At 37.2% G+C, this 25,708-nt stretch overlaps 1 protein-coding gene across 1 annotated transcript in view; it reads right to left on the bottom strand.

The window, feature by feature from the left end:
• Nucleotides 1-17,061, bottom strand: part of LOC128491465 (disintegrin and metalloproteinase domain-containing protein 9-like) — a 29,141-nt gene extending 12,080 nt beyond the window's left edge. Inside the window, exons 1-13 of the mRNA XM_053463787.1 lie at nt 16,983-17,061; nt 15,999-16,081; nt 15,058-15,119; nt 14,142-14,220; nt 13,693-13,769; nt 12,691-12,856; nt 11,870-11,932; nt 10,591-10,659; nt 10,198-10,370; nt 9,687-9,768; nt 9,248-9,384; nt 7,884-8,019; nt 7,528-7,620 (exon numbers count right to left, since the gene is read on the bottom strand). Coding sequence (XP_053319762.1) covers nt 7,528-7,620; nt 7,884-8,019; nt 9,248-9,384; nt 9,687-9,768; nt 10,198-10,370; nt 10,591-10,659; nt 11,870-11,932; nt 12,691-12,856; nt 13,693-13,769; nt 14,142-14,220; nt 15,058-15,119; nt 15,999-16,081; nt 16,983-17,061 — 1,299 coding nt within the window. The remainder of the gene's footprint in view (nt 1-7,527; nt 7,621-7,883; nt 8,020-9,247; nt 9,385-9,686; nt 9,769-10,197; nt 10,371-10,590; nt 10,660-11,869; nt 11,933-12,690; nt 12,857-13,692; nt 13,770-14,141; nt 14,221-15,057; nt 15,120-15,998; nt 16,082-16,982) is intronic.
• Nucleotides 17,062-25,708: the final 8,647 nt, after the last annotated feature.

Here is a 25,708-nt window from a genome sequence, read left to right as displayed (position 1 = left end):
TATACATGTGGGGTATCACCATACTCAGGAGATGTTGCTGAACACATATTGGGGGGTTGTTTGACAGTGACATATACCAGGACCTTTATATTTATAACTAAATTACACTATAGCTTTATATTTCCACAGTAAAAATGCACCATATTCTCAGAAATAATAGAAGGGCATGTGTTTGAGATATCTGCAGTGTAACTGTATTGGTACAATGGGGGAATTTTTTTTAACCCTCTGTAGAATGTTGAAAAATCCCATTAGCTGTCCACTGGGATGATATTTGGGGCGCCATAGCTTTAAATTTTCACAGTAAAAATGCACCATATTCTCAGAAATCATAGAGGATGGTGTGTTTGAGATACTTGCACTGTAACTGAATTGGTCCAATGGAGGATTTTTTTTTTACCCTCTGTAGAATGTTGAAAAATCCCATTTGCTATGTATTGGGCTGATATTTGGGGCACTGTAGCTTTAAGTTTCCACAGTAAAAATGCACCATATTCTCAGAAATAATAGAGGGGCATGTGTTTGAGATATCTGCAGTGTAACTGTATTGCTCCAATGGGGGAATTTTTTTAACCCTCTGTAGACTGCTGAAAAATGCCAGTTGCTGTCTACTGGGATGATATTTGGGGCGCTATAGCTTTAAATTTCCACAGTAAAAATGCACCATATTCTCAGAAATAATAGAGAATGGTGTGTTTGAGATACTTGCACTGTAACTGAATTGGTCCAATGGAGGAATTTTTTTAACCCTCTGTAGATTTTAGAAAAATCCCATTTGCTATGTATTGGGTTAATATTTGGGGCACTATAGCTTCATATTTCCACAGTAAAAATGCACCATATTTTTGGAAATAATAGAGGGGCATGTGTTTGAGATATCTGCAGTGTAACTGTATTGGTCCAATGGGGAATTTTTTTTTAACCCCCTGTAGAATGTTGAAAAATGGCAGTTACTGTCTACTGGGCCGATATTTGGGGTGCTATAGCTTTAAATTTCCACAGTAAAAATGCACCATATTCTCAGAAATAATAGAGGGGCATGTGTTTGAGATATGTGCAGTGTAACTGTATTGGTCCAATGGGGGAATTTTTTTTAACCCTCTGTAGAATGCTGAAAAATGCCAGTTGCTGTCTACTGGGATGATATTTGGGGCGCTATAGCTTTAAATTTCCACAGTAAAAATGCACCATATTCTCGGAAATAATAGAGAATGGTGTGTTTGAGATACTTGCACTGTAACTGAATTGGTCCAATGGAGGAATTTTTTTTAACCCTCTGTAGATTTTTGAAAAATCCCATTTGCCATGAACTGGGCTAATATTTGGGGCGCTATAGCTTTAAATTTCCACAGTAAAAATGCACCATATTCTCAGAAATAATAGAGGGGCATGTGTTTGAGATATCTGCAGTGTAACTGTATTGGGCCAATGGGGAATTTTTTTTTAACCCCCTGTAGAATGTTGAAAAATGGCAATTGCTGTCTACTGGGCTGATATTTGGGGTGCTATAGCTTTAAATTTCCACAGTAAAAATGCACCATATTCTCAGAAATAATAGACGGGCATGTGTTTGAGATATCTGCAGTGTAACTGTATTGGTCCAATAGGGAATTTTTTTTAACCCCCTGTAGAATGTTGAAAAATGTCAGTTACTGTCTACTGGGCTGATATTTGGGGAGCTATAGCTTTAAATTTCCACAGTAAAAATGCACCATATTCTCAGAAATAATAGAGGGGCATGTGTTTGAGATGTCTGCAGTGTAACTGTATTGGTCCAACGGGGGAATTTTTTTTAACCCTCTGTAGAATGCTGAAAAATGCCAGTTGCTGTCTACTGGGATGATATTTGGGGCGCTATAGCTTTAAATTTCCACAGTAAAAATGCACCATATTCTCAGAAATAATAGAAGGGGGTGTGCTTGAGATATGTGCAGTGTAAATATATTGGTCCAATGGGGGAATTTTTTTCAAACCCCTGTAGAATGTTGAAAAATGACGGTTGCTGTCTACTGGGCTGATATTTGGGGTGCTATAGCTTGAAATTTTCACAGTAAAAATGCACCATATTCTCAGAAATAATAGAACGGGGTGTGCTTGAGATATGTGCAGTGTAAATATATTGGTCCAATGGGGGAATTTTTTTTAACTCCTGTAGATTTTTAAAAAATCCCATTTGCTATGTATTGGGCTAATATTTGGAGCGCTATAGCTTTAAATTTCCACAGTAAAAATGCACCATATCCTCAGAAATAATAGAGGATGGTGTGTTTGAGATACTTGCACTGTAACTGAATTGGTCCAATGGGGGAATTTTTTTTAACCCTCTGTAGATTTTTGAAAAATCTCATTTGCTATGAATTGGGCTAATATTTGGGGCGCTATAGCTTTCAATTTCCACAGTAAAAATGCACCATATTCTCAGAAATAATATAGCGGCATGTGTTTGAGATATATGCAGTGTAACTGTGTTGGTCCAATGGGGAATTTTTTTTTAACCCTCTGTAGAATGCTGAAAAATGCCAGTTGCTGTCTACTGGGATGATATTTGGGGCGCTATAGCTTTAAATTTCCACAGTAAAAATGCACCATATTCTCAGAAATAATAGAAGGGGGTGTGCTTGAGATATGTGCAGTGTAAATATATTGGTCCAATGGGGGAATTTTTTTTAACCCCTGTAGATTTTTGAAAAATCCCATTTGCTATGTATTGGGCTAATATTTGGGGCGCTATAGCTTTAAATTTCCACAGTAAAAATGCACCATATTCTCAGAAATAATAGAGGGGCACTTGTTTGAGATATCTGCAGTGTAACTGTTTTGGTCCAATGGGGGAATTTTTTTCAAACCCCTGTAGAATGTTGAAAAATGACGGTTGCTGTATACTGGGCAGATTTTTGGGGCGCTATAGCTTTAAATTTGCACAGTAAAAATGCACCATATTCTCAGAAATTATAGAAGGGGGTGTGCTTGAGATATGTGCAGTGTAAATATATTGGTCCAATTGGGGAATTTGTTTTAACCCTCTGTAGAGTGTTGAAAAATGCCAGTTGCTGTCTATTGGGCTGATATTTGGGGTGCTATAGCTTTAAATTTCCACAGTAAAAATGCACCATATTCTCAGAAATAATAGAGGGACATGTCTTTGAGAAATCTGCAGTGTAACTGTATTGGTCCAATGGGGGAATTTTTTTTAACCCCTGTAGATTTTTAAAAAATCCCATTTGCTATGTATTGGGCTAATATTTGGGGCGCTATAGCTTTAAATTTCCACAGTAAAAATGCACCATATCCTCAGAAATAATAGAGGATGGTGTATTTGAGATACTTGCACTGTAACTGAATTGGTCCAATGGAGGAATTTTTTTTAACCCTCTGTAGATTTTTGAAAAATCCCATTTGCTATGAATTGGGCTAATATTTGGGGCGCTATAGCTTTAAATTTCCACAGTAAAAATGCACCATATTCTCAGAAATAATAGAGGGGCACTTGTTTGAGATATCTGCAGTGTAACTGTATTGGTCCAATGGGGGAATTTTTTTCAACCCCCTGTAGAATGTTGAAAAATGACGGTTGCTGTCTACTGGGCTGATATTTGGGGCACTATAGCTTTAAATTTTCACAGTAAAAATGCACCATATTCTCAGAAATAATAGAAGGGGGTGTGCTTGAGATATGTGCAGTGTAAATATATTGGTCCAACGGGGGAATTTTTTTTAACCCTCTGTAGAATGTTGAAAATGGCAGTTGCTGTCTACTGGGCTGATATTTGGGGTGCTATAGCTTTAAATTTCCACAGTAAAAATGCACCATATTCTCAGAAATAATAGAGGGACATGTCTTTGAGAAATCTGCAGTGTAACTGAATTGGTCCAATAGAGGATTTTTTTTTAACCCTCTGTAGATTTTTGAAAAATCCCATTTGCTATGAATTGGGCTAATATTTGGGGCGCAATAGCTTTAAATTTCCACAGTAAAAATGCACCATATTCTCAGAAATAATAGAGGGGCATGTGTTTGAGATATCTGCAGTGTAACTGTATTGGTCCAATGGGGAATTTTTTTTTAACCCTCTGTAGAATGCTGAAAAATGCCAGTTGCTGTCTACTAGGATGATATTTGGGGCGCTATAGCTTTAAATTTCCACAGTAAAAATGCACCATATTCTCAGAAATAATAGAGGGGCATGTGTTTGAGATATCTGCAGTGTGACTGTATTGGTCCAATGGGGGAATTTTTTTTAACCCCTGTAGATTTTTAAAAAATCCCATTTGCTATGTATTGGGCTAATATTTGGGGCGCTATAGCTTTAAATTTCCACAGTAAAAATGCACCATATTCTCAGAAATAATAGAGGGGCACTTGTTTGAGATATCTGCAGTGTAACTGTATTGGTCCAATGGGGAATTTTTTTTTAACCCTCTGTAGAATGCTGAAAAATGCCAGTTGCTGTCTACTGGGATGATATTTGGGGCGCTATAGCTTTAAATTTCCACAGTAAAACTGCACCATATTCTCAGAAATAATAGAAGGGGGTGTGCTTGAGATATGTGCAGTGTAAATATATTGGTCCAATGGGGGAATTTTTTTTAACCCTCTGTAGAATGTTGAAAAATGGCAGTTGCTGTCTACTGGGCTGATATTTGGGGCGCTATAGCTTTAAATTTCCACAGTAAAAATGCACCATATCCTCAGAAATAATAGAGGATGGTGTATTTGAGATACTTGCACTGTAACTGAATTGGTCCAATGGAGGAATTTTTTTTAACCCTCTGTAGATTTTTGAAAAATCCCATTTGCTATGAATTGGGCTAATATTTGGGGCGCTATAGCTTTAAATTTCCACAGTAAAAATGCACCATATTCTCAGAAATAATAGAGGGGCACTTGTTTGAGATATCTGCAGTGTAACTGTATTGGTCCAATGGGGGAATTTTTTTCAACCCCCTGTAGAATGTTGAAAAATGACGGTTGCTGTCTACTGGGCTGATATTTGGGGCACTATAGCTTTAAATTTTCACAGTAAAAATGCACCATATTCTCAGAAATAATAGAAGGGGGTGTGCTTGAGATATGTGCAGTGTAAATATATTGGTCCAATGGGGGAATTTTTTTAACCCTCTGTAGAATGTTGAAAATGGCAGTTGCTGTCTACTGGGCTGATATTTGGGGTGCTATAGCTTTAAATTTCCACAGTAAAAATGCACCATATTCTCAGAAATAATAGAGGGACATGTCTTTGAGAAATCTGCAGTGTAACTGTATTGGTCCAATGGGGGAATTTTTTTTAACCCCTGTAGATTTTTAAAAAATCCCATTTGCTATGTATTGGGCTAATATTTGGGGCGCTATAGCTTTAAATTTCCACAGTAAAAATGCACCATATTCTCAGAAATAATAGAGGGGCACTTGTTTGAGATATCTGCAGTGTAACTGTATTGGTCCAATGGGGAATTTTTTTTAACCCTCTGTAGAATGCTGAAAAATGCCAGTTGCTGTCTACTGGGATGATATTTGGGGCGCTATAGCTTTAAATTTCCACAGTAAAACTGCACCATATTCTCAGAAATAATAGAAGGGGGTGTGCTTGAGATATGTGCAGTGTAAATATATTGGTCCAATGGGGGAATTTTTTTTAACCCTCTGTAGAATGTTGAAAAATGGCAGTTGCTGTCTACTGGGCTGATATTTGGGGTGCTATAGCTTTAAATTTCCACAGTAAAAATGCACCATATTCTCAGAAATAATAGAGGGACATGTCTTTGAGAAATCTGCAGTGTAACTGAATTGGTCCAATAGAGGAATTTTTTTTAACCCACTGTAGATTTTTGAAAAATCCCATTTGCTATGAATTGGGCTAATATTTGGGGCGCTATAGCTTTAAATTTCCACAGTAAAAATGCACCATATTCTCAGAAATAATAGAGGGGCATGTGTTTGAGATATCTGCAGTGTAACTGTATTGGTCCAATGGGGAATTTTTTTTAACCCTCTGTAGAATGCTGAAAAATGCCAGTTGCTGTCTACTGGGATGATATTTGGGGCGCTATAGCTTTAAATTTCCACAGTAAAACTGCACCATATTCTCAGAAATAATAGAAGGGGGTGTGCTTGAGATATGTGCAGTGTAAATATATTGGTCCAATGGGGGAATTGTTTTTTAACCCTCTGTAGAATGTTGAAAAATGGCAGTTGCTGTCTACTGGGCTGATATTTGGGGCGCTATAGCTTTAAATTTCCACAGTAAAAATGCACCATATTCTCAGAAATAATAGAGGGGCATGTGTTTGAGATATCTGCAGTGTAACTGTATTGGTCCAATGGGGAATTTTTTTTAACCCTCTGTAGAATGCTGAAAAATGCCAGTTGCTGTCTACTGGGATGATATTTGGGGCGCTATAGCTTTAAATTTCCACAGTAAAAATGCACCATATTCTCAGAAATAATAGAGGGGCATGTGTTTGAGATATCTGCAGTGTAACTGTATTGGTCCAATGGGGGAATTTTTTTTAACCCCTGTAGATTTTTGAAAAATCCCATTTGCTATGTATTGGGCTAATATTTGGGGCGCTATAACTTTAAATTTCCACAGTAAAAATGCACCATATTCTCAGAAATAATAGAGGGGCATGTGTTTGAGATATCTGCAGTGTAACTGTATTGGTCCAATGGGGGAATTTTTTTCAACCCCATGTAGAATGTTGAAAAATTACGGTTGCTTTCTACCGGGCTGATACTTGGGGCACTATAGCTTTAAATTTCCACAGTAAAAATGCACCATATTCTCAGAAATAATAGAGGGGGTTGTGTTTGAGATATGTGCAGTGTAACTGTATTGGTCCAATGGGGTTTTTTTTTTTTTAACCCCATGTAGAATGTTGAAATATGACATTTATCAAGTACTGCACTGCTATTTGGGGTGCTATATCTTTAAATTTCCACAGTAAAAATGCACCATATTGTAAGATATTATATAGGGGGGTGTGTGTGTGAGATATGTGCAGTGTAAATGTGTTGGTCCAACGGTGGAATTTTGTAATATATGCAGAAATGTTATAAAAGGTAATTTGCTAGATATGAGCGGATATTTACCTTTAATTTGTTTAATAAACGTATCTAATTTTGCAGGGAGATATATTTGTGTGAGAACTCTGCAAAATCCACTAAAATTGTAACATTATATGATTATTATCACATTTCCAGGTCTAAGGCACCTTTTGCTAATCTAAAGAAAAAGCGTCTGATGGCATGACCACTGATTTGAAACTGTCTGATAGCTTGACTCCAGTTTTATAGTTCTAGTTGATAAAATTATACTAACGGTTGTCATTTTCTTAAGACAAAGGAAAACATGGTGTATAGCACTCAGCAATATTTATTTTAACAGTCATGTCTGTTTTATTACTTTTATACCCAAATTATTCTCCATCTCTACGACTGTAGACTAATTTTAGCTGTAGATTTAAGTTCTTAACCGAAAACGTAGATGCAATGATATGGTTATACAAGCATATGAAGGCTTGTCTTACCACACAATTCTCACAACACGGTCCCGATGAACAGGTAGCATTCTCTGTCAGTTTACAGGTGGTTGAGTTACAACATATATTAGTGGAACATTCCTGAAAAAACAGTAAGGGAAAGACTTTCTTTGCTCAGGGTCATAAAAAGAAGGTAAATTCGTAGACACCAGAAACATAATTAAATAAAGCCCCCTTAACAAACAATGCATATGAAAGTCCCTTGTATACATTGTTTACAGATTATGTTGTTTTTGGGGTTCCAGAATGTATTTTTAATGGATATGGCATGCAGAGAAAAATGTCAATTGTATATTTTTTGGTTTCAGTAAAGGTTAAATCATATTTCATTGTAATATACAAACCTCTTCAGAGCCGCAATCAGGTACATATGAGAGAGATTTATCTGGGCCTGGATTATTCCAAAGACATTTCGCTTTGTCACTTGCATAAAATTCCTCCATGTCTTTTATGCTGCAATCACTAAAGCCAGAGGACAGCCTGAAAAATGAAATCATGATGTCTGTATATAAGGGTTAAATTAACAAACAAAGGTACTTTTTCTTGTCGCCTATATTTCAATTAGACATATGCAGAATAGATAAAATATCTGGTATAAACCACACCGCTGCTTACTTTTGCTGCATACAGGGCCGGCCGAAGACTTAACGCCGCCTGGGGCGAAGTTTAAAATGACGCCCCCCCCCGCCGCGTACTTACCTTTAAAGAGTCCTGCGGCGAGTCTCCCTGCTCTGCCACGGTGCCGGTTTGTAATGCTGAGCGCCGGAAATTGACGCCACTTCCGGCGCTCATCATTACAAGCCGGCACCGAGACTGAGCAGGGAGACTCGCCGCAGAGGAGAGAGAGAGGGGCGCCGAGCGGGTAAGCGAAAACCACTCGGCGCACCTCTCTCTCTCCTCCACTTCAAAACAAACAACAAAAAAAAACGCTTGGGGCACTTGGGGCAAAGTGCCGCCCCTTCTAAAGTGCCGCCTGGGGCAATTGCCCCAGTCGGCTCCATTGTAGGGCTGGCCCTGGCTGCATAGCAGAGATATACGACACATAGTGATGCAGAACTCAATGCCAAACTCAGGGAAACATTCACTGTCCCTCCTCGCACAGTTCATGGCCATTTATGACATCAAACTTATTTTTGGCCATCTGGCATTTTTAAACTTAATTTTTTTTAATAGCCAAAGATGAGTTTTTATTACACTTTAACCCCAATCCCTGCAGCTCCCATAGGCTTATTTTTATGTTTGATAAAAACATTATGGGTGGGTGAGGATAGTATAGGTGGACTCTATATAACCCTGAGCATTAACATTTAATCCCCTTGCCTACTGCACACAGGACACTTGTGGCGTTGGTCGCCACAAGCACCATTCCCAATTTACAGGGTGTTGGAAGACAACAATATTTGTTTTAATTAATTTTTATTTGGGGGGGGGCTCACATTTGACCTCTGAAACCCGGAAGTTTGCATGCAACTTGTGCAATCCATGTATTGCTAGCTTTTTCAACTCATATCAATTTGACTCTCCTGCAGCCAAGTGTATGCAGGTCAAGTATTTATGTGACTGCAAATTAGTAATAGTGAATATGGACTTACTATTAAGGGAATAGACGCATTTGAAATGCACAGGGGATACAATTAATATTCAAGGTAAGGTACGATAAGCCAGGCTCAGAAGTGTAAATGTACATATATGTGTTTACATAACTCACAATACTGTCTCGTTCATGGTGCAAATTGTTTTTCCAAAACGACAGGTACATCCCGGAGTGTCGTGCTTCATTCCTAGGACATGGCCCAGCTCGTGCACAAACAGATTGGAGCTCAATACCAGCTTCTCAAGATTCATCTACAAAAAGCATAACATATAAATCCCCATCTAAAATTAAAGAAAAACATGCAAAATAATCGCTCAAATAAGAAGGTAGAATTAGTTTCTTGAAACTTAATAAAATATGTGAAGTATGTGGTATTATGTGAACCATTATATCATGATGGGGATTTAAAGAATACCCATTGATTAGCAGACTATTGGGAGATATGGAGAGGGAAGTGTTCTCTCCATTACAAAAGAAAGAAATACAAATTAAAAAAAATGTAAATACAACTTAGATTTAGATTTTGTTAGCTTTCATTATAAAAATAATATACCACTGCGAAGAATCCTGCTTTATTGTGGCTGCATGCTCCATCCAAACGTGCCAGCCCTGAAGCCAAAACTGTGCTTTCTCTTCTGAAAAAAGAAGGAATTGGCATGATATATGTAAGCAAGCTGCTGTTCAAAGCCAGGTCCTAACCTAACAAAAGGTTAGCCATATGCCTACCTCTGCATGTTTAGTTCACTTATTGTGTTGTCCTCTAACACCCCCCAAAATTTGAATATTAATTTAGGAAAAAAAGAAAAAGCCTGAATATAAGAAAAAAGTTTTACTAGTAAATATTAATTCACATGTAAACTATTTTTTTCATATTTAATAAAAAGTGCTGCGTAAAATGTCGGCGTAAAAGGCATTTGCCTTTGGTATGAGAGCTGGGATTTCCTTTAGCCTAAATGGTACCACAAGATACAAAGCTAAGATTTTAGAGCCCCTTTAGGGTTTAACAATATATAAATGGAATAATCAGGATTATATATATAATATATTTAATAATCCATACTTACAGAGATAAGGCTGCAACATCACAGTTGATTCTACTGTCTAGTGAGTCTCTCTTCCACTCCAAAAACTCCATGAGAATATCATCAGCATCATCTGTTTCTGTATTAATGAGATTCCCATTGGACCAAATTTCTATGCCAACCAAAACTACTTGTGTGTTCAGTGGCTTGAGAATCTGAAGAATGATACACAATACACCAATAAATAGAGTGTGTGGAGAGCGGATAGACATAAAGAGCCTTAGGGTTGCTTTGTATATTCAGAATGTAAAAGTTCCACTGATTTGCATATCCCTTTCCCCTAAAATTACTTTCCTTGGAATATTTACACACACACAAAACATAAAATTCCTTTAAATTTACCAAATGTGAAATGAAGACTAAAATAGCACTTACAGCACTAACAGTATTCATCAATTCAAAAATGCTTTCAATTAACGATGCCTCATTTTTGTGAAACTGAAACTGGAAAGAAGAGTATCAATATTAATATAATATTAATAATCATTATTCAAAGATACACATATAGCCCTTCATCTAATTGTATAAAGAATCATTTTCCCTCATTGCAGAAAATAGTTTTATATATGATCTGAAAGGACAAACTCTTGTGTAACTGAACTGAACACTGAGGAATATGTAAAAGGCACAGTCATGATTAACCTGATGGCTCCCCACAGCCTCCACACTTTAAATCACTGCTAAGTCCTCCCCTTTTCAATTACTGGCATTTTAGCCTGTCTAGAAGGTTACTTGCCAGTGGTCTGGATGGGTCACGGGCGAATTTAATCCTAAACATGTCAGGTATGGGAAAAATGCATTAAAAGCATGCAAGTGTATCCTACCTCCTACTAAGTGTATGCCTCCGTTCATACTACAAGTCTTTTTGTATAGTTTTAAAGGGACATTCTATTGCCCAAAGTACTCCTTACACAATCATTGCAAATATAAGTACTTTCATACGCATTTTTCATAAGTGAAAAAAGAATATATGTCTTAGGGAGAATCTGCAGCAATCTCACAGCAATGAAATTGGGGAAAAGTTAAATACAAAAAATATACATTCCTAATAAATGTAAAGAAGTTTTCAAACAGACACACCTGTTAATAATCAAGTGATACGCTACAATTCAGTACAATAACAGGCTGTTATTGTACTGAATTGTAGCGTATCACTTGATTTATTCGTGTAATAAAAGCAGAATAAGGAAAGCTACATGTTATAAGCATGTATAGCTGCTGTATGTCCATGTTGATTAATTTTTATATACTGGTAGACTTAACAGTGATAGTGATAAAGACCATATTTTAGACCAGTAAGTGTGTTAACAAACAGTGTAATAAGTAAATGTGTGAAACATTGTTTAGAAAAAAAAAACACTTTGTACTCCTCCCATTATAAATATAAAATAAAAAAAAATCTTCAGTTGATCCAAAAGTATTACAAAAATAGCGTAGTGTATAAAGGAGTGTTTCAAAACATCAAAAACCCCTATGTGCATCGGGGATGTTGCTAAGCTTAATTTTTTTCAGTAGTGGTACCTGTGGAAGGAACTGTCCTGTTAGTCTTAATAAATATCTTGCTATAGATTTTGCATTTCTGCAGAATGTAATGTTTGTCTGTGCTTTGTGAATCCAGAGGAACCGTTTACTACATATTTGCCAAAAGGTTTACCTGTGGCCGAGTAGTAACCATGAACAATTCAACATATGCACTTTTATTACGAGCGCTTGCTTCCTGTAAAGAAAGAAAAGACAGAACAGATTTCTGGCTCTGTCACCTCTTATATTTTCCTGTTAGTACCAACGGGTGGTGCATCTCATCCACAATACAGATTTCAGACAGAGAGGATCGAGATTCCACCTATTTAGTGCTGTATGGAACTATGGAAGACTACGGTACAGATAACTAGAAGCTTAGGTTTTCAAGATGGACAATATATGTGACTATAACTGATCACTCACATTGACAATCAAAAAATACATTAATGATTAATGTATTGTTATAAACCTCATTTGCAGCTAGATATGTATTAGCACCTCCAAAATCATACTGAAAATAACAGTTTTACTACTGACTTACAACTTATCAGTGTTTATCAAGTAACAGGCATGGACTGTTCTCTCAAGAGAGATACTGACAGCCCCTCTACATTCTACTTGCTTGGTAGTGTGTTAGCTGTCTGTTACTTCACACATCCCTTGTTAGATTGTAATTCTCATTTTGATTAGATCGTCCTTGATACTAGGGGTAGCACCAAGGATTATACTGTACAAAAGTGCTGTATTCTTATTATTTATGAATTTCTCCTTATACCACTAGACATGATCTTTTCCTATATGTATCTTCTTCCCACGTCCATCTCACCCCCCACCAGATAAGAAATATTTAAGATATACAATGCACATAATATACATTATATTTAGTAAAACATCATGCAATTGAGACATGAACCATGGAAGAAAATACAAAAGAGTTGATATTTTCTACTGCACCCCCATGTTTGGTTGGCTTTCTGTTTCAGACGGTGAGTTGTCAGTGTCCAAGGCACACTTCATTGCAGATCGAGATGTATCTGTACGATAGATGATGTGTTTGAAATCTGTAAGAGGTCCATCTGGTTCAATTGCATACTTAATGCCATTTAAATTCATGGTGCCCCTACAGTGACAAAGAGTTGCTATAATCTTATGTACAGAAGGAAAATCAGCCAGGCATGTAGATTTGGAATTATTTCTATTCTGTTTATTTTATGTAGAAAATATTTCGACAGGAAGAATACATTGAGATTTCTCTTATCTTCAAGAATATTCTAGAGAGAATTTACTATTACAGCAACACAGGTACAAGGTTACACACGTAAGACAAATACAAAGGAATGAAATAAAGTCGAACATTAGCAATTCTTGCAGTGGGATTTTGATTCTAGGTACAAGGATTCAGACATTTTCATAAATGTTAAAGAGGAGAAAGATTCAACGTTTGCTGAGATTTGGGGTGCACTGTAGTAGAATGCAACACAACCCTTTCCTTCGTGTGATAATAAATCAGGTTGTAGAAGGATCTTGAAAGCCGAGGTGACTATACTACTCATGCACAGAGGCAGCTTTAGATCTGTTAAAACATCACAATGGTTCTATAATCACATTGGAAAGTGTTGCGTTTGCGGTGGATTTTTGGGGCAGACGGTATACAACATTGTCATAGTAAACTGTCACAATTACACAATTCACTGATTTTAACCAGGGGACTAAAGCAAGACTTGTTTATGAAAAATGCAGCTGTTTTGGGAGTTAAACTGGGATCAAATCCCATGCCAGGACATTTAAAAGAACTGGGGCCAGATTATAACTGGACTTTGGTTTGATAACCAAAATTGGGATTGATTTCTTGCATGAATATTCTGCATTAAAGCATCTGCAAACAATACTACGCCAACCCAGTACCAGCAGACAGACAAAAGGATGAGAAGAAGATGCGAAAGCTATTATTATTACCGAAGTCCAGAACATGTGCTCAGGGCAACTGTGGAGTATGGATGATCTTGTATGTATCCTTGGAAATAGCAGTCATTCTAAACAGAACAAAACATTCAATTATTGTCACAGTTCATTAGTAAGGTTATTAATGATAATACTACATGTTAATTGTTTTTTTTATTTTAGTTCATTAAATCAGTTTATGGGACGAATCTAAAACAGAAATCAGGATGATAGGAGTTCAATTTTGACCTTATGCAAGTAAATAGGACACTGTTACTGTGCTAAGCACCTTGTGTTCTGTTTATATAATGTGTACCTACCACCTGGTATTTGTTCAATATAATAATATTTGCTGGGATCACCAAAAAAAAAAAGAAAGAAAAAGCATATACTCCATTTCTGATATTTTGCTTTCATTTGAAAACAGATTTTATGGTTTCTATATAAATAGAAAAGACATTTACCGGAACACTAGGTTGATAGGAGTACAAGGTATCATTCTTACTATATGAAAATACTTTGAAATCAGGGGAAACAAGGATCCTAAAACAAAGAAAAAAAGGATAATAAAATGATAAAAGATATAATGTAAATAATAATGTGCAAAGTAATCAATGTCTACTGGCCAGAGCCTTCTGTACCTTCTACCACTGTTTTCTTAAATTTCATATTATCTGTACTGTATAGCAAATTGTACAGCTTTGTGAAATCAGATGGGGGGGCTACATAAATGTGAACAAACCAAGAAAATACAGTTAATACAAAATTAGCAAATGATGGACACACATGTGTAACACCAAAAAATAACTATATATATATATACACACACACATATACACACACTCCCTGTTCCTGCTGTCCCTTATTCACCCTCCTTCCAGGGTATTAAAGCATACATCAACCCAAGGGCACAATGAGCATGCAACACGGGAAAATAAGAAATTTAAAGAAAAGAATATTTTAGACGAGCACACTGCATGCTGCTGGATCCAGTCAGTAACATTTCTGCCCTGTTTATTCTGTAGCGTTAAAAGAAAGTTTCCACAAATTCCAAAATCTTTAGATTCCGAAAGGTTTCTAGAATACAGCCTAAGAATTATTTTATACGTCTTGCTGATTCCGTGAGAAATCAGATTGCAATTTTGGAGTCTAAAAAGAATTTGTTTCCTTTTTGAGGCACAATTGGAAATGGCGTCAATAACGGTTTTTTATGCCTTCTTCTGGATCAACAGCAAGGTTGAACTTGATTGACTTGCGTCGTTTTTTTCAACATAAATTACAATGTTACTGTAATAATTCTTTCAATTACATAAAAATACCGTTTTGGGACTTTTGTGTGAATCAGTTTTACTTACTTTCCTGTGTATCAGTTTTACTTACCTATTCTGTTTTAAGTGAAGAATGTATTGTTTTTTGTCAAGTACAATCATGTATGTCAGCTCCTAAACAAATAAAAAGCATGCAAAACATGGACTTGTGAATCATGATGGTGTTTATAAGACACAGAAATAACACAATGTCACATAAAAAGATACATTGTCTTACATATATAATCCTTATTTCTGGACAGATTTTTGATACAAAAATATGAACGTAAACATAAATTTGTTTAACTGTACAAAAAAAAAAAATAATATTAAATAAATGAATAGCTGAAGGGAGAGAAAACTTCCCAAACAGCATTACCACACATGGAAGAACTTTAATACGCATTAGTGACACTTTAAAAAAACAGTGACATCAAACAGTTTTGGGATCATAGACAGCTTACAGTATAGTAAAAAGGGAACTATGATAAGTGTAGTCATAAGTTCTGTAGTCAGGCGTTTGATCATGATACAATAGTTACAGATACAATAAGAGCAGATCCCTGTCCTGTAGAGCTTACAGTTGAAACACTTGCCCAGGAACACTTTTAAATTATAATTATTTATAATAAATGATTGTTTTACTTAATTTTGTCTCCCTTGTCACATGCACTTAACATTCCCAGTGAATCTATGTTGGAGAGATAAACAGCCCTCAGACACAAGGAATCCCAGTCTAATATATGTAACTTTTGTATATTTTGTGTTTGGCAGTAGATTACCGAACGTTGCTTACGTATAGTCTTCTGTTGTATAGACGTTAGCCTATACAATAGATAACTTAGTAAAGGAAAAGCTACAAATAGCAAGCTCCACAAAAATGTACATTACACTGCCATTGATACATTATTATTATTATTATTATTATTATATTAAAATAAACCCAGTCTTACAATTTAAAACAGAATCCACAAAAAGAGGCACACTCTAATGAATCAACAAAATAAACCTCACCGTGATATTATCGATGGTTTTCTTAGCCAGCAGTTGCGGAGTTACAATTTCATCGGGATGACCCTTCGCTATACCCTTGAAATCTAGATTAAAGAAGAAAAATGTGTTATTTTACATCCAATATAGTAAATCACACAAAACACCATCAAATGTTGCAGCAGAGATTTCAATATTATACAGAAGCTGCTCTGCTCTGATGACCCTCTACCCTCACCGAAGCTGGTCAACCAAAAGCTTTAGAGCCCTGCTCCCTGACCACTGTGTGACCAGCAAGCATGGTGATCGGGGTGGGAAGAAGGGAAAACTAAATATATATATATATAAATAATGAAAAAATAAATAAATAAACCTAAAGTAACGACAAAAGATTAAACAATTACAAATGTTAAAATAATGTACACCCATATTTAAAGGGACCCCAGTGATGTCACCACAAACTACAAAGAATATATAGGAGACGTCTCCCGAGTCTAAAGGGGGTTTATGCTATAGAGGAGTGCAAAAAATACTGAAAAAGTAAAAATTTAACAATAATGTAAACGTAAAAATTTTCACTTGGGGGGTAAACTTTTCTTTCATGAAAGGGTTAAATAAAAATAAAACTAGTGTTGTGTGTAAGGGACTCTTAATAAGCCTAAAGAAACTGGGGTATTAGTGGGGTATTGGTGGGGTGATGCTGCTAAACACAAACTGAGTGTTTTTCTATGTACAAATATGGTTTCAATGTCAGCACCTATTTTTTACCCTGAAGTAAAACATAAACAGGGCTCTGGTCCTGTAGGTGTAAAATATCCCTGGCCCTTAAATGTTTAATTTGTAATAGTTCTTCTTGTATTGCATATATATATGTATGGCATCCAAAATATGTGCACACAGGCAGCTATTGGTTAACCCTTGCAATACCATAGCTGTTTGTAAATAGCTTCCTCTCAAACATATTTTTACATGTTTCCATAAACATCCTAAGTCGAGAGCGCCAGTTACCTAGGGTTACCGTCAGCACTGACGGGATAAGAACAGCAATGGTTAGGGCTGTGAGACCCCTTACTCCGGCCGCATACATGGCTACTCATCCACAATAACGGCACTGAAGAGCTGAACACACGGTTAATCGTGTGACGCGCAGTGACAGAACGGAGCGGCCCCGCCACGAAGTTACCGCGCAACTACCTCAGGTCACGTGACCGCCAACTGGGCGAGGCGGGGTTACTGCGACTGCGCCCTGCAGTAGGGGCTCTCTCTGTCTCTCAGGGACTTTTGATACTGACTGACTTTATCCGCTCGGGCGTTCGGGGCTGTAATGGCGGCCCGGGTCGTTTTTATTTTAAGCATTATCAATGTCAGATTGTCTGTGAGTCCGAGTTGTGTGACTTCCTTTTTTTTTTCTTACGTGTTAAAGTGCGTCACACCCCGGGTTACTTTCACACGCATCCTAATACTGAACATGGGCCAACGATTTATTTCTGACGTTTCTGTTTAGAATTTAAAATTAATTATTCATGTAATTTAAGAAAGCAGCCACAGAAGTGATGAGGCAGAGGCCAGTTAATAGGGTGCAAATTCTAAACATGGCGGCTTCCAACAAATACAACGTAATGTTAGTCTTGGTAATATGTTCCTTCTGGTCAGACATTGATCATGTATTGACAATTGACAGTGACCCCAGTGTGTTTTGGTTTGCATGGACTTAATAATAATTAATGATAGAACTCGTGAAGGAAAGGGGGCCTTTCCTTCAGGAGTTCTATCATTAATTATTATTATTATTATCGTCAATGATTTGTGTAGCACCATCACAAGCCTGACCCGTAGGCCATTCACACTCCCGGACGCAGCTTCTCAAAGAATGTCCTGGAAAAGCCTATCCCATAACTTTGTTAATGTTGTATTCTCCGTCATTGTGATAGCACTACAGACACATGTGGGAGATTTCTGGGCGAAGTTCTAAATGTGGAGAAATAACTGTATCAACCCAAGAAATGTCCATGCCAACTGCTCTATGCTTATGACTTTAGCGTAATTTGCTCTTTAGATTTATGGCCCCATATCTAGGGTATCTTCTGTCCATCTTGTTGCTGTTATGTCACAATTTGTTGTCTTAACATTGGTGGTCTTGTTTTAACCAGTTAGTGGAGTCTGCAAAGTTGCAATATCCCCACTTTCCGGACATCCTGGAGAGTGATACTTCTGTACAACAGGACTGGCTCGGCGATGTGGAGGTTGATAACTTCAGAAAGGAACATAGTGCTGCTGACGGTACATATCATATAATCATGATCCCGCGTATGTACCCATATATCTACAGTTGCTTACATGATTATAATTACTGGTTTAATTTAACATGACAAAATACAGCTGGAGTTGAGGTGTCAAGCTTGTGAGCTACTCATTTATGTTGTCACTAGATCTACTAGAAGGTTTTTAGATGTCTTGGGCAGCCAAATTCTTCCAGGAACCTGATCTTATTTTTACGAGATACTATATCCTATAGGCAACACCTCTTTTATTTGTGTCCCATCCAGCTGGAGGACAGGTACATGTCATCTTAGTTAGTGGTCATTTACCTGGGTGTCCTGCTTGGGACAAGGGATCTCGTACCCAACAGATTGTTGTATATTTTTCTACTGAATTACCAGTCTCTTAATATTCCAAAGAAAAAATATTGTCTTTTTTCTTTCTTAAATGTTTTAACTTAATTGTTAGATAAAATTAGTAATGGGGGGGTCAAATTAGAGGTCAAATGGTTGAGCTAAAACTATCGTTGATTGTTTCTTTAGGTGTAGAGTCACTGAATCTGTCTGGATATGAAGTCGTAGTACCAAAGCAGTTATCCACTCACACAAAGGACAATTCTGTAAGTTTTCCCGTAGAGGTATTTTGGTTTATTGCAGGGAGTATTAGATCCAGAGTAGGTACACTTTGTAATTTTGCCTTACATTAAAAAATTAGTAAGCAAGGCTTTTAGGCTTCAAAACAATTTATTTTAGCTTTCATAATTATACATTTAAGAAAGATCTGGCACGAATACTATTTCGCAGTGCCTGAAAGACCTATACTCTTGTTCAGATTATTACTACAAAACTATTAGAGGCTTTGATCATTCAAGAGTAATATAGGTTAAAGTTAAGTTGGTTACTGACTAGGTTATTACTTCACCAAAGTCAAAGAGGCCTGTGTGATCCCTCGTAACACAAAGCTGTAATGGACACATAGTCATACCTGGGAACTCTCTGGGTTTGACCCGGAGATTGCCGGGTGAGCACTGCTTCTCCGGTTCTCCGGGTCAAGACCTAAATCCTCCGGGTCGGGGGAGCGGGGTCTTGACACGCCCCACTCCCCGCCCATTTTCCCTTTAAATGGGGGTGTTTCCCGCTGCCGTCAGCAGGAACGCCCCTGATGTCAGTGGGAACGCCCCCAACTTCAGCGGGACCTCCCACCGGCATCACAGGACACTGGTTTATTTATCCCCCAACAAAATTATATGTAAATTCTGTTGGGGGATAAATGCTCAATTTGAAGAAAGACGTGTTATGGCAACCTGGGTGCCACCAAATGTGTGCCATAGTTTCGCCATCGCTGAATTAAGGTTATGAAATGCAACGAAATGTAGTATAAATTGCTGGTAGAAGATGAGGCATGTGGCACAGAATCAAAGATGATTTAACAGGCTCAGGTTTTAGTTGACAAAGAGACCAGGACTTGTTTAAGGGTTGATTACATATTATAGCATTTCAGAATTAATTGTGACAGGTTTATACTTTTGCAGGACCTGCTGTATTATTCTATTCAAATTGAAGGAAAGACTTATACCTTGTCTTTGAAAAAACAGTAAGTTGTCTGCGATTTTTCATGACTCTTTCTGGAACATAAAGTAATAAAGTCATGTTTAGATCATTTAATTGATAATCCACAATAGCTGCTATAATTAATATTTTAAGTATTTAAATAGAATTCTGGTATTGGTTAAGATCAGCGGTGTAACTCAATATCACCTTCTGTTTACAGAAACATCCTTATTTAGAGGGAAATACAAGAAATTAAGTAGTGTCTCAAGTGGTACTTAATCTGGTGTAAATCTTAATGTCTTTTACAAGATTACAGTACTTCAAATAAAACTAATGAGGGCATAGTGATATTTTTAATACACAGTACATCATACAGTATGAATTAACACATTTTATTTCTGCAATAACTAATGATTTTTATTGTCCTCGATGTACGATAATGTGATGACATAAAACGGTAATTCTAATTATATATAACACAGGCCTTTCACTCATAATATGCTATATGACAAGTCTTGGGTCAGTATTAGTACCATCTTGGGTTATATATAAAGTGATCTTGGAGAAAGGATATTAGTCCACTGCTGGCTGAGGTCAGCTCATGTTTAGCATCTTCTTAAAGTTTCTTAGACATCTTTTATAAAACTAAACATTATTTATGCTTGCAGGATTTTTATTCCAAAAGATTTGCGAATATTTATTGATGAAAAGGAGGAGACCGAGCTCTTTAAATACATTTTGACCATGGTATGTTCATTCATTTATATTGTCATAAATCATTTTATGTGTTTACAATCTGCTGATAAAGTGACCCGATCCTGTTAACTTTTTACATTCTGTTTTATCAGGATAGGATCACTTTATTATTTATTGGCTAATTTTGAAGGTTTTAATACCCATTTGAATCCTATATTTGTGCGCTAAATATTATGTGAAATGTGAAATTTCCTGATACCAGTGGAACTGTGTATTAATCAAACACTTCATGGATAGTGAAAGCGAGGAATTGAAATGTTTCACCTTACCTACAACCCCACAGTATAAATTTGCCTTGATTTCTTCTTACTTGGCTGCATTTACCGGTTCCTCTCCAACATGCTCTATTTCAGAGTGATTGCTACCACCACGGACGTGTTTTGGAATCAGAAAGATCCTCTGTTACGTTGAGAACCTGTTTTGGACTCAGGTCTTCTGAATTGTTTGTTACATTTCCCTTCTTTCTAAGTCTATACCAGACATAACCGGGGGTCAGTTTTCCTACTGAGCTATGTCTTACTTAATGCTCATCTAGCGTTAGGCTGGTGGCAGCATAGCTTAGGGTAATAGTAGTTACAGTTTCTGCAACAGCTGGACAAGGGCTGGGTAAACCCCAGAGTCTTAAAGCGATTTCAATCAAAAATGAAGCTTGCACATTTATTCTTTTATCTGAATTCCTGATTCCACCTAGATTTGTCCTGCTCAGGCTAGAGGTTAAATGCTTGCTGTCACCTTCTATACAGTAGGAAATCATTATATATATATATATATATATATATATATATATATATATACACACATACATATTGTATTTGCAGGGGAATGGTGGAATTTCATGATGAAAGCTTTGTTATTCAGCCATTCGAGCTTGATTCAGGATTTCAGCATCTGGTTTATAAAATGGTCGGTTATACAGGATCGAGCATCATAGCTGTTAATGATACTGACCTCAAAAGTCAGAGCTACCAACAAAAGCTTTTCGAAGAAGCGAGTACTGCAAAGGTATGAAACGTATGCGTTCCTGGAATAGTATTTAGTGCAGCTTCTTGCCACCACTAATATGACTTTGTCTGCGTGATAAATCTGTTGATTCAGGAACATAAAATAGCATTTTTTTGCGTCGACGTCTGGACTTCAGAAATTGATTAGCTAATGCTGGCTTTTCCATAGATCATAGATTTTGACATAGATCACAGCTTCTAAGAGGCGAACTTTATAACGCCATGACAAATTGCAATTGAGTATTTCAACACATTTTACACTTGTAAATTAACATATGCTATCTTTGTTTTTGTGTTTGCAGCCTAGAAAATCCATTTTTCGGACTACACGGTATTTGGAAATAGACTTATATGTAACAGTAGAAGTGGTAAGCAATCATATTTTTATAAAATTATTTGGGTTACTCAGGTTCAATAACTCTTTCCTTAATTAGAACTACTTATGATTAAAGGACACGTAGCGTGCCAAACGTTTCTGAACTACTCAGTGCTCGCAAGATGTTAAAATTATATGTTATATTTTGATATGTTTTATGATACATATTAAAAGCAATATGTATTGTTGAATGTCCTTAATTAACCATCGGCTGAGTGGATGGGAGTAGCTAACGATAACTTTATTGTTCTTAGTTATTGATTCATTTTCAACTCATCGTGACTTCAGCTTTAGCAGTACATTTAAATTTGGGAAACCAGATCAGTTTGTTATAGGATTATGTTGTTTAAAATTAATATTCAGTTTTATTTCTAGATTTAAATAATACAATTAAAAGAAAAACAGCTGAAGCCTATATAGAAATATAATGGATATCATTGTGCATGTATCACAGTTTTATTTTTCTGTTACAGTATAAGGCCTTGGGTTCCAGTCCATCCAACACCATTTCTAATGTCATCCAGATGTTCAGCTATCTTAATGCTGTAAGCAATCGAACCTGTTTTATTTTTTGAAATACATTTAGCGGAGATGCTTATGCCAATTCTGGTTTGTCTTGGCTCTGGCTGAAGATGCTCCTGCTTGATAAAGTCAGGCAATACTGATGACCTTAAAATATACTTTTTTTGTTACATTTGGTCATTTAAAGAGGGCTGGAGACAACAGGGCAATGAGTCCTTTCTGATGCTGGTCCTGCAGAATACAGAAGTCAGTAATTTGCAACTCTTCTGCAAACTCCCAGTTTAGTAAAAAAATCTCCAGTGTCACAAAGAAAAACTGCCTGCCAGAAATGTTACAATGCAATATATTTATATTACGGGAATCCCTTCACTTGCTTGCATATTGTTTTAAGTTGGTTTTGTGTTTTTTTTTTCCTCCCAGAAATTCTTGCCATTAAACCTGCATGTCTTTCTATCTCAAATCAATATATGGACAGTGTCAGACTTCAGTCCACAAGCGGAAACCTTGAGTGGCACGTTAGAGAACTTTTTTGTTTGGCTATCTGGAGTTCCTGCTCACTTGAAAAGTTCTGATATGTCCTTGTTAATAGTGTAAGTATAGAATGACACTACTTTTTAATTAGTTTAGTATAACTGTCCCTGCGCAAAAACGCAATGGACAGAAATGAGTATCTGTCTGGGCTGTATTCACTAAACTAGGAGTTTGCACTTGAGTTTAACATTTCTGGCGACTAAATTTATCATATATCATAAAAAGGCCAACCCCATGGAAGTTGATCATGCAAGAAGGAATGAGTTGGCCCAGCATTGTCCATGGTTAATATGAAGTGATTTAATGAAGGTAAAATCATTAGAAATATTGGTGTATTCCTTTGTGGCAAAAGGAGCTCACCAGGTTCTAAGTGAATATTGAAGTCCACGAACTGAAACTCCCATTTACTGAATACTCCCCCCTCACGGGTATACACACTGTATACCTTAAGAAAAAAAACCTTCACATATTATAAACATCACACAAACATTTCTTTTTGTTCATTCTGGATCAGTGCTGGGCATCCATCCGAAGTCGGGACGACTTATTTTGGACAGATGTGTTCAGCCAACAGCGGAGCAGTAGTGACGGTATAAGATTTATTGTGAATGTCTAAAGTAGCTGTCCTTGCATTTCTTCCTAGTTTACGTGTAATATAAAAGTGTACTTTTAAATCTAGACCAAATTATTCAACTATTTAACCGAGGGAAAAACATGTAGTCTTATGGTTGCTGAGGGTCAGTGGGATGGGGGTTTATGGTTAAAATACCCAATACTTTTAACAGGCAGTCCTCTCAGTATATCAGTATATCATTACTCCATGTGCACTGTATGTACAAAAGTATTGGGACACCTGACCATTACACCAACAAGGACTTCGATGACATCGGATCCCACATACATAGACATTAATATGTACTTGGCTCCCCCATTAACAGTTTCCGCTCTTCTGTGAAGGCTTTTCACAAGATTTTGGAGAGTTTCTGTGGGATTTTTGCCCATTCATCCAGTAGAGTATTTATTAGGTCAGGCACTGCTGTTGGACAAGAAGGCCTGACTCACAGTCTCCATTCCAGTTCATAGTAAAGGTCGATGTGGGGTTGAGGTCAGGGCCGGTCAAACTCATTCTACCATACCTTCGTGGAGCTTGCTTTGTGTGCTGGGGCACAGTTATGCTGGGATAGAAAAGGCCCTTCCCCAAACTGTTCCCACAAAACTGGAAGCAAAGCATTGTCCAAAATGTCTTGGTACGTCCCCTTCAGCATTTGTCCATGTAGTTTATTTTTCATTTTACTGATGTTATTATTAGTCATGCATTTTTATTTGCTGGAATGTCATCTCTATTCAAGGCATAGTTAACCTCCCCACTCTATGAGTACTTTAATATGCATTTGTTCAAAAACACAAAAATATTAAAACAAAGAACTTACCTGAGGCGGAACCTGCAGCCTTGAAGCTGCTGCTTCCCTCCCCCCGTGATCTGTTGATTCTTGTCACTTATTGGCTGTTTGAATCATTTTAACACCTTTTTACCAAAATAAAATTAATGTTGCCTATTATGTATTTCAGTATTTTAAAATAAAATACCATACAAAATAAAATTACAGTGTGCCATTTGTAATTCAGTGGTGTGAGATATGGGGTCAGAATATTATGATATCATGTTATAGTTTATGATATCTATAGTATATGAAATTTAGACTTGTTTAGACTATTGTTGTAGTTTCTCTTTAAAGCTTCTAACCTAATATTTTCACATATAGTAAGTATGATATAATGTGTTTTATTTTAAATACATTAATACAGCATTCTAAAATTATTCACATATGTTTTTCTTAGTTTCCTAAAGGGTTATCTTTTGAAAAGTATTCATGCCTTGTAGCTCATATCTTGGGCCACAGTCTGGGAATGTTACATGACAATAACAGAGAATGTAAATGCCCATCTTCCATATGCATCATGGACACAAAAATAATGTAAGTGCTAAAAGCTCCCGAGACAGGCCCTCTTCTCTTTCTGTACCATTATGTCTTAAAGTGCGTTCATGTTGTTATTTCTTTTGTTTATTGACCATTATAATCAGGGCCGGCCTTAGGGGTGTGCGACCTGTGCGACCGCACAGGGCGCCATGGTTGCAGGGGCGCCTGACCGGGACTTAGATTAAAGCATCGTTTTTTTTTTTTTGTTTTTTTTTTTTACTTTATTTAACATCATTGATGTTAAATAAAGTTTAAAAAAAAAAAACGATGCTTTAATCTAAGTCCCGGTCAGGGGCGCCGAGCGGTTGCTCGTGAAGTTCTCGGCAACCGCTCGGCGCCCCTTACTCTCCGTGACTCCGTCGTGGTGCCAGCATCTCATGTTGAGCGCCGGACTATACCGGCGCTCAACATGAAATGCCGGCAGAGCGAGAAGACGGATGCCTCCCGCTCTTACCGCAGGACTCCGGCAACAAGGTAAGTGGGGGGGGGGGTAGTTTGAAGGGGCATAGGGGGGGGTAGTTTGAAGGGGCAGGGGGGGTAGTTTGAAGGGGCAGAGGGGAGGGGTAGTTTGAGAGGGGGTAGTTTAAAGGGGCAGAGAGGGGGGGTAGTGAGGGGGGGGCGCCAGAGGAGTAGTCCGCACAGGGCGCCACAACGCCTAAGGCCGGCTCTGATTATAATGTTTTTTGTTTATTTTGTACTCTCCCATATTGTAGTATTGCTACGGTGGGGATGTCAAGCTCAGTTGGGCAGACGGGGGTTT

Source organism: Spea bombifrons, chromosome 4, assembly GCF_027358695.1.
Source record: "Spea bombifrons isolate aSpeBom1 chromosome 4, aSpeBom1.2.pri, whole genome shotgun sequence".
In the NCBI taxonomy this organism is placed as follows: Eukaryota; Metazoa; Chordata; class Amphibia; order Anura; family Pelobatidae; genus Spea; species Spea bombifrons.
This window is presented reverse-complemented; position numbering and strand designations above follow the sequence as displayed.